This window comes from Amblyomma mixtum, chromosome 3 (genome assembly GCF_055824585.1).
Source record: "Amblyomma mixtum isolate Tamu chromosome 3, ASM5582458v1, whole genome shotgun sequence".
NCBI classification, from domain to species: Eukaryota; Metazoa; Arthropoda; class Arachnida; order Ixodida; family Ixodidae; genus Amblyomma; species Amblyomma mixtum.
Genome location: NC_143014.1, coordinates 399,711,380 through 399,728,145, shown reverse-complemented (window position 1 = coordinate 399,728,145; position 16,766 = coordinate 399,711,380). Strand labels below are relative to the sequence as shown.

The 16,766-nt window shown below is 47.5% G+C and overlaps 1 protein-coding gene across 1 annotated transcript in view; it reads left to right on the top strand.

Annotated features, from left to right (window-relative positions):
* Positions 1-16,766, top strand: part of LOC149357340 (uncharacterized) — a 76,973-nt gene that overhangs the window by 57,549 nt on the left and 2,658 nt on the right. The window contains exon 9 of the mRNA XM_089576567.1: positions 15,044-15,313. Within this exon, the coding sequence (XP_089432693.1) occupies positions 15,044-15,313 (270 nt within the window). The remainder of the gene's footprint in view (positions 1-15,043; positions 15,314-16,766) is intronic.

Below are 16,766 nucleotides of genomic sequence, written 5' to 3'. Positions count from 1 at the left end.
CGATACACACACCCACATATACAGATATTTCACATTTCCACACACACGCACAAAGGTGATCACAGCAAGCCGATGAGTCCTCTCTCTTTCGTCGGTAGCATATGTATTACACATCAATTCGAAGTCAGACAAGTTCCTCGATGCCACTCAAATCTTCATCACTGGAATCGGTGCACGACTCATCAGAGGAGGAGTTGCACGAGTCGGAAATGCTGAAGACAACCGGTTCAATTTCAGCGTCAACAATCATATCGCGTTGCCATGCTTCAGCCTCAACTTGCTTCACATGAACACAACAGTTATGCCAGTTTTCCTGGTTTACAGACGCCAGTGCTTCCGGCAGGAGCTTTTCCACTTCAGCCAAAGTGAAATATTTATTGCGACTTACGATTATGAATATTGCATAAGAATGCAATCTGCCAAGTGACACAAATGCTACCGTTTAAAAACCCATTAAAATGCATGAATGAAATAGCTGGAAAAATCCATGCACCTATTTCGTGCGCAAACATGAGGTAAAAAAAAATTATCTACACTGAGTGTAAAACTGCTCAGTTACTGATAAACGGAAGCGGTTTTTGAGGTTTAATACCCCAAAGTAACTCAAGCGAGGAGGCATGCCATGGTGAAGGGCTGCCAATAACTTCAACCATATGGGGTTCCTTAACATCCACTGACACTGCACAGTACACGGACCACTATCACTAATAAATGGGAGAACATTCCATTAACCGTGACATGCATGAAAGCAAAAACAGCATTCTTACAACCATTGTGTTCAATACATAATGTGCCTTCCTCGTGAAATAGTTGGCCTTCACCACGTCAGAGCTGGACTTCGAAGGGGCCTTTACGCCAATGTAGGTCCTGTCGACGCATCCCACGACGTCTGTGATGCCGCCGCGCAGAAGGAAACGCTCCTTAACATACGCACGCTCGGCCGCAGTCGTGGGGAAAGCAACACACCGCTTCTGCACAGCCGCGTCGATAAGCGCGTCGGAGACGTCCTTCACAGAGCGGCTCACAGTGCTTTGGTGGCGTCCAATAAAACGGTCTGCGCCGACGCTCCCCTGGAAGCTCCCGGTCGCGAACAACCGGAGGGCGCAGAGGACTTGCTGTTCGAAAGCGAATGAGGCCCGGTACGCACTCTCCGCAGGCGTGGGTCGCCGCCTAACTCTTTACACAACCATCGTACCGATGTTTTGGAGAGGCGAAAATGTCACTGGAATTCGTCGTCGGCTATGGCAGTAAACGGGTCCAGCCGGCCGTACTGACATTTTCCGTCAGAGGAAGCGATGACCCAGGCTGCTGCTGCTGCCGCCATGACAGTCCCGAGATGAATTCGGGGCACTTCACCGTTCACGAGTTTAGCTCCGAGTTCACCTGTCAATCAAAACCATTGGTCACGCCCCCGGCGTGCCGTACATAAATTATAGGCGTACGCGCTATGGGTGGGCCACTCCCAACATCCCTGCCGGCTACAGGTATGCTGCGCGGCTGTGCTGATTTCTGACCGACATCGATGATGTTGACCATCGAAATATAACAGGCAAAACAGACGTCATCGCTGATAAATCTAAGCACCTCTGCGAAGGACACGCAACGTGGCGAAAGCCGCCGATTTCTTCGCTCGCATACCAAGATTGCGCAACACTATAGCCTGTTGCAACCACGTAAGACACAGTACAACGCTGACGGCGCGTCACACCTGCTTGCAAGGCGTCAAACCCGGACCGCGATGACGAAACACATCCGGGATCGACAAACGGTCGCTGTTCTAGACCCAGTGCAATAAAGAGTTTGTAATTTCCAGCACGCAAGCACTGCGTACTTCACAACCGTAACACCTTTCTCTGTTATAAGTCCGATTCCATTATTACAAACAGGATCCCTCATCTGCCCGAACGATATTATTGCGATGTCACTGCGGTATACAACGGCGATCGACGTTAGTGACAAAACCAGTCCGCAAAACCTTGAAGTGCACGATGTAAACAAATACTACGCAGATACGCGCGCCACCGCCTTCAGAGCTTTTAGTCAGCGTCTGATGACATAAGATGAGTTGTGTCGCTGGGTAGCACGCTCTTCGCATCCGCAGCGCACTAAAGAGGCGTCACACACAACAGGCATACGTAATGAATCATTGAATACAGCCAAACAGCAATTTTTTTCTCACACCACATCACAGCCGCTCGCACGGCCAATTTCTACCGCTGAGGTTCGCCAAGAGCGTACTAAAAGCAATGGTTGGCCATAGGGGGGTGCGGCAGCGGCCGTAGCAGCGGAGAACTCCACCTGAGGTCACTGCAGAGAGCAGCAGTGACGCGGGGGGGTGCAATGCAGTCCAGTTTTTTGTTGTTGTGTATTATGCAAGCCAGAAGATGCATGACTTATATTTTGATATACGACACAATAAAATACATTATCGCAATGGCCGAAAAATAAGTCAGATTCAGCGTCTAGTAGTTGCCCAGTCTTTCCAGTCGAAGGCAGCGCTACCGGCGGCGTGTTAGTGCAGGAGCTCTCGTTTTCGGCGCGGCCGGTTGCCGCTCTAGTTCGTATGCAAGCCACGCTGCAAGCAATAGTCTCAGTATCGCCACTAGCGGCAGAAAGTGTCAAATCTTTGTTAATTTCCTAAAGCTATACTTTTCAACAACGCTTACTTGGATTCAGATTTTAAAATAAATTTGGAAATGAGCAAAATGTTCGTAATATTATCTGTTGCCTTTTAACGTATTCGAGAGAAGAGAAAGGGTTGATACAAGAGTGCACCTAGTGCGCACTGTTCGTCTTCGGAAATGGAGAGACAGATAGAGCCTGAAAGAGAAGACACGCCTTTGGCGCGCCCGAAAAGGCGTGTCGAACAGCTAGCGGTGAGTGTGCAGATAGATAGGAGAGAAGTCACGATTTCGCGATTGCTGACATGGCGCTGATAACTTCAGGTAGCGCTGCGGCCTGGTATTGCCCAGTGTATTTTGTTTGAAGTGTAAAACGGGCGCGCAGGGTGCGCTTGTATCGTCTTTAACTTTGATTTGATATTTATTTATTTACCACCACAATATACATGGTGACAGGGTGCCCATAGTAAAAGCGGCCTCTTGGACCGCTTGACTTGGCCATAGACACCCAGCTGCGAACTTTGGCAACAAAACGGTGGCACACTTTGAAACTAAATACAATATTGCAAAAAAAATCGCGACAGGTACTTCCCACAAGAAAAACAAAATGACAAACAAAGCAATGAAGAGTGCAATACAGTAAATTCGGTTCACAGATTCAATGCAGTATCTGTAAATAAAAAATATTCTAAAAGCTTTCTGTGTGAGGTGGTTTTTAGGTCAATGTCATTGACACAAAGAGCATTTAGTAGACGCGGTAATATGTTTTCAAGTGTTTGACAGCCATATGTTGTTCTGTATGTTTTAATGTGCCACTGATCGACGTTTCTTGTGTTGTGTACTTTATAGCTTACTACAATGTTGGAGAGTTCATGAAGGAAGGACGTGTGATTAATAATTTCGCGCTTCAGTGCGTGGCTGAGGCGAAAGGTGTACAATTTAGTTACCGGGAGTATTTTGTATTTATAAAAAAGTTCTTGTGTATGGAATGTTCTAGGAACATTTTCAATTATTCTGATAAAATTTTTCTGTAATACGAGTAGCTTATTGATGTTTTCTTGCGAAGTTTTTCCCCACACTAAATTACAGTAATTGAGGCGAGAACTAAAGAGTGAATGATATATGGCCAGCAATGCTCTTGTTGGCAGCAGTTGGCGATATCTGCAAATTAAACCAATAATTTGCGACAGTTTGCTGGAAATAAAATAGGCATGGTCATCCCAAGTCATTTTTTCATTAAATACAACGCCCAGTGTTTTAAATGTAGGTACTATGTCTACTTGAGCATTATTGAAGCAAATGTCTTTTACAAGTGTAACTTTCTTATTTTTTGCTCTAAAAATAACTGCTTTTGTTTTCGCGACATTTACCTGCAAACCATTTTTTTTTGTCCATTCATATAAATTTGAGAGGGTAGAATTCACTGTATCTATTAGAGTATCTACTTGAGTTCCTGAAAAAAATATACTGGTATCGTCAGCATATATTATGTATTTTGCAGGGGCGATTTGCACAATATCATTAATAAAAATATTAAAAAGAAAAGGACCCAGTATGCTTCCCTGGGGAACACCGCGGTGAAGTGATTCTATTTCTGATATATACCCATTATTACTGACAGCTTGTCTGCGATTACTCAAGTAAGAGTGTACAAGAGATCCTGCGTGACCTCGGAAACCGTAGCGGTCAAGTTTGCGGATTAGTAATGCATGATTCAACAAATCAAACGCTTTTGTAAAGTCTATGAAAATGCCGATGACTATTTTATTTTGATCAAGGTGTTTTAATATGTACTCTTTTTGAGCTAGTAATGCGTGCTCTGTAGAACGGTGCTTACGAAAGCCATACTGTGAGTCAGTTATTATATTTTGTTTCTCCTCGAACTTTGCGAAACGTTTGTGAATTAGCTTTTCAAGTGGTTTAGAAAATACTGGTAGCACAGAGATGGGCCTATAATTGCCGAAGTCATTTTTGTCGCCTTTTTTGTATATGACAGACACACGTGCAATCTGCATTTTAGATGGGAAGATAGCATTAGCAATGCACAAATTAAAAATATGTGTGAGGCATGGAAGCAGGACATCAAGGGCAAACTTGATGGGTTTTAGTTGCATCCCGTCAATGTCTATACTTGTGGTATTGTTCAGCTCCTGGAAAACATGCAGTACCTCACCTTCTTCAATAGCGTCGAGAAATATTGTTTCACTGCTCAAAGGGATGTTGCGAAGGTCGTTATGCACGTATGGCGGGATTGAAAGATTAACGAAATGCTGGTTGAATTTGTTTACTAACTGTTGTCCCGATATCTCAACCCCATTTTTCTTGATAACATTAATATCATAGCGAGTATTACTAAAAGCGAAAAGATTGCTTAATTTTTTCCACATTATCTCCGTCTTACCTCCTGCAGAACCAAACTGGTTAACGTAGTAAGCGTTTCTTGCTCGCTCAAGTTCTTTGTTCAGGCGGTTTCGGTATATTTTGAAAGTCTGCAGTTCATTGATCTCTTTTGATTTGATGAATTTGTGATAGAGTTTGTGCTTCTTATTAATTTTATTTTTCAGGTCAGGTGTGATCCATGGTTTACGGGTGTGATGACTGCGCTTTGTCGTTCTTACAGGAAAGCTTTCTTGGTAAACACTCTTGACGATGTCTAAAAAATGTTCGTACGCTTTGTTCGGGTCAGTCTCGTGAAGCACACTAGTCCAATCGACATTTGTCAACGTGCCTCTGAATTTAAGGAGGTTGTCGCTGTTTATAACTTGAAAACACTGCTTTGAATTCTTGAACTTATTTTTTCTGTGTTTTATACAGAGGAATATGGGCAAGTGGTCACTGAGATCAGAAATAATAATCCCAGCTTTGAGATTGTCAGTTTCAAAATTTGTGATGAACACATCTAGTAATGACGAGCAGGTAGGTGTAATTCGCGTTGGTGAATTAATTACATTGCAAAATCCGTTTACTTTTAACAAAAGGTCTAGATTTTTAGTGTGACTATCTGGCACTAATAAGTTAATATTTATATCACCACCAAACAGCAGCCTTAAACAGTTATCATTAGCATAAGAAAGCAATGATTCAAGAAAACTAAAGAAATTCGAAGTACAACCTTGAGGGGGCCGATAACAAACAACAAAAATCACATTTTCGACACGAGTGGACAAAATTTCATAATCACATGTAGAAATAGTGAACATGGGTAGTAACTCGGGTTGCCATGCCTTCTCAAACAAAACACACACACCGCCACCGCGGCCAAAGACACGATTTAAAAAGAAAGTCCGGTAGCTGTCTAACCGAGGGACGTCTATTTCACTCGTACACCAGGTTTCAGAAATCATAATGACATCAAAAGAATCATTGCAACATTGAAGTAAAGCTGATAGCTGCGATTCCTTGTTTCTTATTGACCGAGCATTAATATGGAGACATTTTAAGTGCTTTGAAAACGTTGAGCCGATATGGCCTCTAAACTCACCCGGAAGAATGTACGGGGTGGTAGAATGACGTACAGTACCAGCCATGCGATGGGAATACAACCTTAGGTTAGCCGATCGAGTTCAGACGCTTTAGTGATGTGAATGGCTGACATGCCATCAGACTTCCTTAGCAATACCTTGCCATTTGTGTGCCACACATACTTGTGATCGTGTGCTTTTGCCCAATCCTTGACAGTTTTCAAGAGTTCCCGATTTCTTCTAGTCAGGTTTTCGAGCGCATGCACTCCGTCGCCAGCAGCGATCAGTTTCTTTCGATTCATCCACCACATGTCCCTGACGCCTTGCCTAGCGAACCGGCAGATAACGCCCGGAACTTTATCGCGCCTTGCTGGCAAGCGATGGAGTGCATCTACATCTTGGTTACTAAGCAGTGGCACTTCAAGTTTTTCGGCGATAGCGTTCAGTTTGCCCAAAAGATCTTCGCTGTCCGTTTCCTGAATTCCATGAAATTCTAAGTTTGCTCGCCGATGTCGCCATTCCAGTTCATCGATCTGACTTTCAAGTGATTCCACACTTTTCTCTTTCGCCTCAAGTCTGTCCACTCTAATCCTGATTTCTTTTATTTCTCGTTCATTCTGTTCAGTGCGCCGAAGCAAGTCAGACATCTGATCAGACATGAACTGCACGGCATCCTCAATGCCATCGACTGTTTCTTTCAATGGCATTAAGATATTAAGTTTTTGATTGATTGCGTTGAGAATGAGCAATATATCCTGTTGTTCTTCTACGCTGTTGATTTCGGCTTTCTCAGTTCGTTGTGGGCGACTTTTCGATCCTCTACATTGCTGACACCTCCAAGCTTTGCGATATACATCGCCTTTTGATTTCAGAGTAGCCTCAGACACTCCGGCGCATTTACCCATGTGATACACAGTGCTACAAACTGTGCAAAGCACGCCATCATCAGACTCTGACACACTATCTTTACATTCAGGGCACAAAGAAGTTCCAGACATTGCGATAGTTTTGGCAGCAGCAGCAGCAGCAATTAAACAAAATCAGATTTGGTTCATGACAAAAGGCCACCAACCTGCAATAGTACAGACGACGGTTTAGCAGTGTGTTTCCGCGGCCACCGCTGCTGCCAAAATGCTGCTGTTGATCCCTTGAGGTGATCTTATATCCAGTGCTGGCGACGGCGTTGGCGCCACTGCCGCGGTGGGCGTGTTCCAGAGCAGATGACGGGGCGGCTTTCACAGTGTGAAGGGGGCGTGCGCAGAGACTTCTTCCCACGTGCGGCCGTTGCTTGCGTGCAGCAGGAGCTCTGCAATAGTACAGACGACGGTTTAGCAGTGTGTTTCCGCGGCCACCGCTGCTGCCAAAATGCTGCTGTTGATCCCTTGAGGTGATCTTATATCCAGTGCTGGCGACGGCGTTGGCGCCACTGCCGCGGTGGGCGTGTTCCAGAGCAGATGACGGGGCGGCTTTCACAGTGTGAAGGGGGCGTGCGCAGAGACTTCTTCCCACGTGCGGCCGTTGCTTGCGTGCAGCAGGAGCTCTGCAATAGTACAGACGACGGTTTAGCAGTGTGTTTCCGCGGCCACCGCTGCTGGCTTTATCTCTACATTTTATTGTCCGCTGCCTGCGCACGTTCCGCGCTATCTTCTTTCACTGACTGCCGTCATCGCAAACTCGGATGAAACTCGGGCGAGCGCCAAACTCGGGCCTTCCGGCATAGCGCCCTTGGGCTAGTTGGTATGGATTCATAACAAAACAGCGCAAAAGACAACGGATTAAAGAAAGCAGAACACAGGAGGAGCGCTACTACTTAGTGCCATACTCGACCAACTCTTGGGCTTCAGTATTTTACTTCGTAGCAAGAGTAAGGGAAGATTGTAAAAACTCGAATGGATCTCCGAGCTTGCGATAATGGACATTTAAGCTGAGGAAAACAACGCAGCTCGTGTGCAGCAACGGTAAGGACAAAAGAACTAGCGAGTAGGCAGCTGACGCGCTTTCACGCAACCGTTGCTATGAGGCAGTTTCTCCAGGGTGAATGGCGTCGGCACCGGTGCCCTGGTACCTCGTAACTGAAAGTTCTCACGTTCCTGTGCTTGTCAAAGACAATGTTTCACGGCTGGACTTCAGTCGTAAGCGACATGAGGGCTAGGGAGTTACTGTTCTCGAGGTAGCACCAGAGGAAGTCGAAGGGAGCACAGGAAAGGGTGCAAATTGAGGAGGAGAAGAAGGTGGGGCAATGCACTCCTCCCGCTCCATTTCTTTGAAAGACAGCACAAAGCCTGGCAGTAGTTTCCAAACTTTTATGGACAAAAATATCAGATTTAAAACACTGAGATTTGAACAACACGCTGCACTATCTCTGCCGAATCTCGTCACTGCATTATACCGTCTTGGCTTCCGAACATAAACTATTCTTTCATTTAGTCGCATAATGCTAGTCGGACACTGAAAGGTCTTGCCTTTTCCAATAAGAAAGTGATGCAGCTGCCGCATATATCTGGGCGGTCGCCACAGTTTCATTCAAAAGAAACATACTGGTGGTGTTTTACGGTTATTAGCAAACAACAAATACTATCTATTTGAAAAAAGTTTACATGTCGAAATTCTTACAAAACCGGGGAAAGAAATAAATTAATTCAAACTTTAAATTCTAACGGCATACCTCGTAGCCTGGGCCCCTTTGGGACGTTAAATCACATAAAGAAGAGCTAGACAACGTTGTAGTCTTCACGGCAAACTTCGACGAATACTTGCAGGTGCTTAAGTCAGTACTGGGAGCAATCAACTCTTTCAGACTTGCGCTAAAGCATGAAAAGTGCCGCTTCGCCTAGCAGAAGCTCCTGTTTCTCGGCTAAGTCATCTGCAAAGACAACGTTCACCCCGACCCAAAGAAGACAACCACTGTAGTCCAGTTCCGTCAGCCTGAAAGCGAAAAATCTGTCCGCAAGTTTCAAGGACTATGTGCGTATTACAGACGGCTTGTCAAGAACTCTCTTCACACACCGCCAAACCTCCCACCAAGTTGACAAAGACACACGTTCCAATCAAATAGGAAGCACCGCAAGCGGAAACCTTTAAGGAACTTAAGCGTCGTTTGCAGTCCCCTTGAATCCTTGGGCACTCTGAAAAAGACACCTAGACCAAAATTCGCGCTGACGCAAGCAGCGGCGTTCTAAGTGCCGTCTTCGTTCAGAAATACGACAGCGTGGAAATAGTCACCGCGTACGCAAGCCACTCCCTGTAAAATCTATGGCAAACTATCCGACCACCAAGGAGTATTTTGCCCACATCTGGGAGACATCAAAATTCTGCCCCTACCAGTACGGCCAATCATTCAAACTTGTCAGGGATCAACACGCACTGTGCTGGCTATAGCCAGTTTGAACGACTCCGCTTGCCCCCGCTCGGTGGAACCTGCGTCTCCAAGAATTTGATGTCACTATTGTGTACAAGTCTTGTCGGAAGCACTCCTACGCTTAGTGGCTGTCACGAGCCCCTGTCGACGCGCTACCAAAAAACGATGATGACAACGCCTTCTTGGAAGCGTTAAGCGCCAGCAATTTGCCATTACAGCAGCGCTCGCACTCTGAGCTACAAACCTTGTCTAGTACCTGGAAGGAAGAACCCCCTAGAGACCATGAGTGTTCAAGTGAAAATTGTCGTCCTGCTTACAGAACGGCGCTCTCGACATGAAAAAGTTATCCCCCAACATACCCGCTCACATTCTCGGCGTTCCAAGCAGGGGTCGAGGAGAAATTGTGCAGGCTTCGCCGAACAAACCTACAGCTCGGTACATCGGGCGTACGCGCACCTTTCGCCGCATTCATGACAAAGAATTGCTGGTGGTTTAGCATGGCTAAAAATGAAATATAGCATGAAGGCACAGTTTTCGTGCAGGTGGACACCACCGCCACGTACATCAAAGCGTGATTAAGGTTTCCATTGATACAGAGAGCAAGTTATGCTCGTTTCAACGTTATCAACTTAGATGCCAGTTTACCTTAGTGCGCCAGCGGCCTATGCTCCAGTGCCGCGTTTCTGTAGCAGTGTTGCCAACGCAGACTACTCTATATAGTGCCGTGTTTCAGCCACAACATTGTCCACGCCAACGCATGCAGCGCACATCTCACTGTCACTACCACCAAATAGCTCAAAGCGCGAATATTCGTTTGATAGTGGCATTAGTTGATGAAGAAGACGATGTGCGATGCACAGCGCGAGAGTGTGTTGCAGTTTATCACAAGGTGTTTTCGGCTGCGAAGTGGTGGTACGTAGTGGTGGCTGCAGCCCGGCGAACAGAAAAACAGCGAGCATGTCTTCGAAACGAAACAATTTATTCGGGCTGATTTTCGCCCGCAAAGAACTGAATCACTCGTCGGCGGCGTATAGCAACAAGCGTGCTCGACGGTCGTCGAACAGAACGCCCGCCGCGGTCGGCCTTGCTCTTTTTAAAGCTGAAAGCGAACATTCGAGATAAAGCTAGAACATTCTGGCGCTAAGTAGAAACGCCTCCGCCTGGATGCGATCAATCGACATAAGTCTAGGCGCGTCTTGCGTCACAAACGAAGCGATAAAGCGGCGTGTCGGCAGCCTTGAAGCATGAACAAAAAAAACACTACAAACAAACGCTGCAATGATTCGCGGCAATAGGCTGATGCTATCTCGCAGCGACCTGCGAAGCTGATCTATTCGCGCCGCCGCAGGTTCAAAACCTAGTCGTGGATATTTATTTCATTTATTTTATTACTTATTTTCACTTGACACTAACACATAAACAACGCAAGCGTATAAAATATCCCAATACCTTGCTCGCGGTTGACCCATTCGATTGCTGCTTTCAGACTAATACTACTCGTCAGGACTGTTTGCCGACGTCGCACCGTTCGTAAAAGGCTGTCGGGATTGTCAGCGACGGAAAACACCACCGCCGAAGCAAGCTTGCTCCTTACGTCAATACCGCCATCAACAAGGCCATTCCAGCTGATCGGCATGAACCTCCACAGCCCCTTCCCGACAACGGTGTTCGGACTAGTGCACTGCACGGGCTCGGGCCAGCCCGAAAGCCCGGGCTCGGCCCGGCCCGCGGGCCGGGTCGGGCCGGGACATTGTCTGTTTTGCCGGGCCTGGGCCGGGCCCGGGCCTGAAGTGGCGGGCCCGGGCCGGGCTCGGGCTTAAACGTGCGGACCCGAGTCGGGCTTGGGCCCGTACAGAAGCGGCTGGTGTCCAACTATTTATTCACTATTGCAGAGTGAAGTACACAACTGCGGCATTGGAGCAGAGACACGGAGGAGCTATGGGATATATACAGAGTCTGTTCTGAAAGTAGTAGGACTCATTTTTTTTAACAAACTTTACTCAAGAGAATAGTACAAACGATTAGACTTTTTCAAAGTAGCACCCTTTCGCACCTACACGCTGGTGTATATGAGTTTTCCAGTTTTCGTACGCCTCCAGGAACGCCTGGACCGGAATGCTGTTTAGCTCCCTCGTCCCCTGTTTAGCTCCCCTGTTTACCGCCTCTACCGATCCGTGACGTTTCCCCTTGAGCGTTCATTTTATTCTCGGGAATAGAAAAAAGTCTGGCAGGGCCAAGTCGGGACTGTAGGGGGCCTGAGGCAGCGTTGCCGCCTTGTGCTGGGCCAAAAATCTGGGTCCTAATTCACATGATGAAGAAGATCCTGGCAGATCGCTTTCCGGTTGGCTTTTGCTCCTCTGACAACACTCCCGGCACCAACTTCGCACACACTTTCCTCATGGCTAAGTTTTCTGTCACGATCTCAAAAACTTGGGTTTGAGGAATGCTCAAGTTATCAGCAATCATTCTGATACTTATCCTACAATCACTGTGCAGTAAATATTTCACTTGCTGCAAATATTCCTTGGTCTTGCCGGTCGAAGGGCGTCCGGAGTGGTCGTCGTCTTCCACTCTTTCCTGACCTTCACGGAACAGCTTGTGTCACTTAAAAAGCACCTGATCTACCCATGGCAGCGTCACCGTATGTCTCAATCATGTCGTGAGTCTCTTTCCCCATTTTATCAAGGTTTACACAAAATTTGATCGCGTATCGCTGATCCAGTAAATCCTCTATGATTCTGCGTGACGAGACGTTTCGACAGGGGCTCACAGTACAAGCGACCTGGTCTCTTCAATAGCCGAGAGCCCACTACTGATTTTCAACAGCATTCCCAATATCCCCCTTCAACGATCCTGCACGCGCAGATTGCCTCTCGTCCGCCCGTTCGCCCAGGAAAAAACCAGTACTACTACTTTCAGAACAGACCCTGTATAGTACGCGCTGAGAAAAAAAAAAACCTTTATTCATTGACTTATATATTTCTTTATTTCCACGCCGAGGTGGCTTAGTGGTCAAGTCTCTTGGTTACTGAGCCGGGGAACCATAGTTTACTCCTAGCCTCAGCGGCCGCGTTTCTCTTTAGGCGGCAAGCATGACAGCCATGTACTTTGTAGTATCATTGCTCGTTGAAAGGTGATCTAAATGATCCGGAGCTGTCTGCTTCGGTGTCTCAAACAGCCCGACTCCCCTTGGGCCCATACGCCCGAAAAACATAGCTTTTATTTTATAGCTATATTTTCTCACGTGAGAAAATTCACAAACTAAAGCGCGCTTGGTTTTCTTTTTGATCAGCTGACCGGAACGTCTCTTAAATAAAATAGCCACAAAAGTTATCGAGAGTTTGTAAAAACATCTCATAACCACATCTATCACTCCTCTCTTCTTCAGTATGGTTGTCATGACGTGTTTTTCCCTGAAGTTATCACGTGGTTCGCGCGTTATCTTCTGCTCCACCAGTAAGAGTAAAATTCAACCGGTCTTAATTGGCCATTGATCATTCGTCATCTCAAAACATACCTATATACTATTATATGCATTCGGGAAGAAAATATTATTTTAGGAAGCTTATAGTCTTCAAAACACACACCGGGAAATGCTCAAGCCTTTTAGCTTTTCAGTTCTGCTGAAAGGCGACCAGTTCGGCTGTGAGTTCAACCTGTGAGATCGCGTTCACTAAAAAAATGTCATCCCGCTGCTTGCTAGGCAGCTTTAATGTTTATACTTCCGGGCGGCAAAATATAACTGATTAAAACCATGGGGGAATGCTATTACGTGCGAATGCAGCCCTTTTTGCTTGGCTCTGGGAACTTCCGAGTTTGTCTTTGCGCACCTACACGAGATCACTGCCCAAAAGACGGGCCAAAAGAACTTTCTGCGAGCCAAATTGTGATTTCAGAGCCTTTGTCGGCCAGTTTCTTATCGGTCTAGTAGCAGTATACTTGCTCAGAGTGAGCAATATACCTCAAGCGTTACTGTGAAACGGGCCGGGCCGGGCCCGGGCTGGGCCTCACTCCGGGATTCACGGGCCGGGCCGGGCTCGCTAGAGCGATAATTTAGCGGGCCTGGGCCGGGCCCGGGCTTGAAGCCACGGGCCTGGGCCGGGCTCGGGCTTCAGGTCTCGGGCCCGGGCCGGGCTTGGGCCTCAGATTGAGGCCCATGCAGTGCTCTAGTTCGGACACAAATGAATAATTGCAAACGTACAGCAGCAGAAGCCGCGAACTATTTCGTAAAATACATCCTGCTGCGACACAGTGCTCCCGAACTATACATCACGGAAAGAGGATCAGAGTTCACGGCTGAGGTGAAGGGCCTTCCTGCTCTACAGTCGGACAAGCTACTGGAGGACAGGTGGGCACCATCCGCAAACACCCTCACGGAGCGCTTAATACCATCACAGACGTGCTTGTCATGTATGTCGATGCGAAACACATGACCTTGGATGTCGTCCTTCCTTACGTCGCCTTCGCCGACAAAAAAACCTCCCTCATGTAATGCCCCCCATACCAGGGGCCTTTGAGGTATCAAATAAAAAAAAACCTGTGTAGCAAACCGTTCAATTGACATCTTTTCAGCTTGTTCACGGCAGGGAGGCAGCCAGCACGCTCAGCGTCATGCTCCCAAACGTGACAGAGGAAGGCAGAGCCGACGTCGCCGCCTACCTTCAGCGTGCAGAAGCCCTCCAGCTTTTCAGGCTACGGATCGATCAAAGACCAGCAGTGCACCGGCTCCCGAAGCTACAACCTACGAGGACGCGACGCAGATTGCAAACCAGGTGATGGGCGTCGGCAGCAATCCGACGTCGAGGACTTAGTAAAAAATCCTGCCTATCGTTCCGCTGGAGAGGGCTTCCCAGCGGGCGTAAGCTTCGCTCCGTACAAACGCTGTCCGGCCCAGCGACGTGCACATGCGCAGCGGCGTCTGCGCTCGTCCGCTCCTCTCCGCTGGCCGTAAAAACGCTCAGCTAAAACTGGCTATTGTCACTGCGTAATTTACTGCAGCGACTACCTTATTCCAGTTAAGGTCTTGTCCAGTTGAGCATACATCGGCAACCCTGAAGCGGTACCGCACAACTCAATCATGAGGGAAATAAAAAAAATAGTAGTAAGCCGAATGGCGCACCGAAAAATATGGATACTTCGTAAATGTCAAAGAAAATGGTTTAGGTGCAGCTGCACAGACTTGCCTTGCCGACACCGGCCCACATAATACTGAGTGCATAGCTATGCAGCTAAGACAGTGTGCCATGAAAACAAACCATCGACGGCAACGTACCGGATTCGTGCAAATATTTACTCAGTATAACTTCTTAGTCGAATCCCCCCGGAGATCTTTGTCATCTCCATTGCCATCATCATGGATCGCAAAGGTAGGCTTAAGACAGGTGATCCTTGGTATCTTCGAAACGCAATACAAACGAAACATTTATCAAAGCAAAGAAACGCTGAAAAGGAGTGCGCGGTACTGCACTTAAGCGCCGTTCATTATTCCCTGTACACAACACTCAAGGTGAGGACGAACACTAGATGGGTACTTAATTTAACCGAAAAATGTATGCCACCTCGCACCCTCTGAACAACCCTATCGCGACGCTTTCCCACCCCAGGCGACACCGGCTACTACTCTCCCGACGGCCGTATCTTCGTGTGTGGCCGGCAGAAGGAGCTCATCAAGTGCATGGACGAGCAGGTGGCGCCCGCCGAACTGGAGGAGCTGCTGGTCCCCGACCCGGAGGTGCGCCACGCGGTCGTCGTTGGGGTACCGCACCCGCACTTCGGGGAGGCCGCCCTGGCGTACGTTGTACCCAGGCGACGCTTCCAGCCGGGAAGCCTCGAAGAGCAGGAGGAGGCCCGCAGGCTGCAGGAACTCGTGGCCGGTGAGGACGCTTACCCATTGTCGGTCCCACTGTGAGACGTACTTTGGGGACAGTTCAAACGTGAGCGGAAAAAAAAGGTTTTCTTTTACAGATTCTAAACAAAGAGTACGGTTTGTTGAAAAAAACTGGAAACGAGATATGCCATTTTCTGTGCTCTGCAACCCTTTCATGTCTTTTTCTGTTCGTGGTGAGTGGCCCAGGCTGTTCACCCCTATTTCAGTTCTGCGCAAAAGTTGTAGAAAGTCTATAATCATGCCCGGAACTCTGGTGTATCGAATGTTCTCTCTGCTCTTGCGACATCTGAGCAGCAAAACGTCCCGATTGGCTCGTTACTATGTTATGTGCACAGTCCAGCGCTGCACGAAATCGCCACACGAGGGCGCACACTTCGTTTTCTTACGAGCCATTCAACCATCTTGCTCCCTTCGCGGTAGTGCTAATAGTTGTTGTGAGCCTTTACTGTACCTTTATGCTAAGCTTTTTTTCTCACAAGCTCTGCGTTCCACAAAACATTTGTTCTTTTACACTTCTGGAGAAGCATTTAGCTCCGCGTTGCTCACCGTGGGTTCCCTTGACAGCCTGAACATTTAGTGCTGAAGCATCAAAAAGTCACAATCTCTGCCTGCCTCACAAGAGATTAGCGCAAGCTGCAGCAGCCCTTCTTAAAGGAAAGCCCTTACAGAGGTCTTCGATTGTTGCGCTATCATTTTTTGACGTATAGCCGTATGGAATATACCTGTGTACGTCACTACGAGTACGCCATCTTTTTCCGTTAGCTGCGCAAAAACATCCCCCAGCGGAGCGAAGTAAATGGCGAGCAAAAATTCTCCTTCTGGGAAGCGCAGTCATTTCTGGCAGTCTTGGCTTACCTGAATTATTAGAGAGTTTTAGTATTGCGTGATAGCGTACTTAGCGGAAATGGGGGTGCAGAGGGCGCATGCGCAGAACGCTAATGGGAAAATAGCGTTAGCGTGCAGACGCAATTTTCAGAAGTTAGCGCTGCGCCAGTTCCGACTTTTGCGCTCCTAGCTTCAAAACATGGCTGCGTCCTTCCAAACGAGAGGCGCCCGCTTCAGCCTAATAAGCAGTCACTGCGGTTCTGCTCGGTACGCTTACCAGTAACTGCTGCTGTTCTTGCTTTTCGCTTTGACTAACCTTGCTTTGACGACAAAGTGCAAGCTGTACTTCAGGCTAGTTTTTGAGATATACTCTAGATTCTGGCTGGCGCTCCTGGGCATACAGGGCCCTCACGCTGTATTGCAACTGTCTGTAACTGCTCGGAACGTAACACAACCGCCCGGAACGTTACACAACCGCCCGGAACGTAACACAACCACGCGGAACGTAACCGAAATCGGTTTCACCCTTGTTCATGATGTTTTATGCGTAAATATTTTAATGCGGGGATGTATATTAAAATCAGAAAACGTTTTGAGCGCTGGACGTCTTGGGT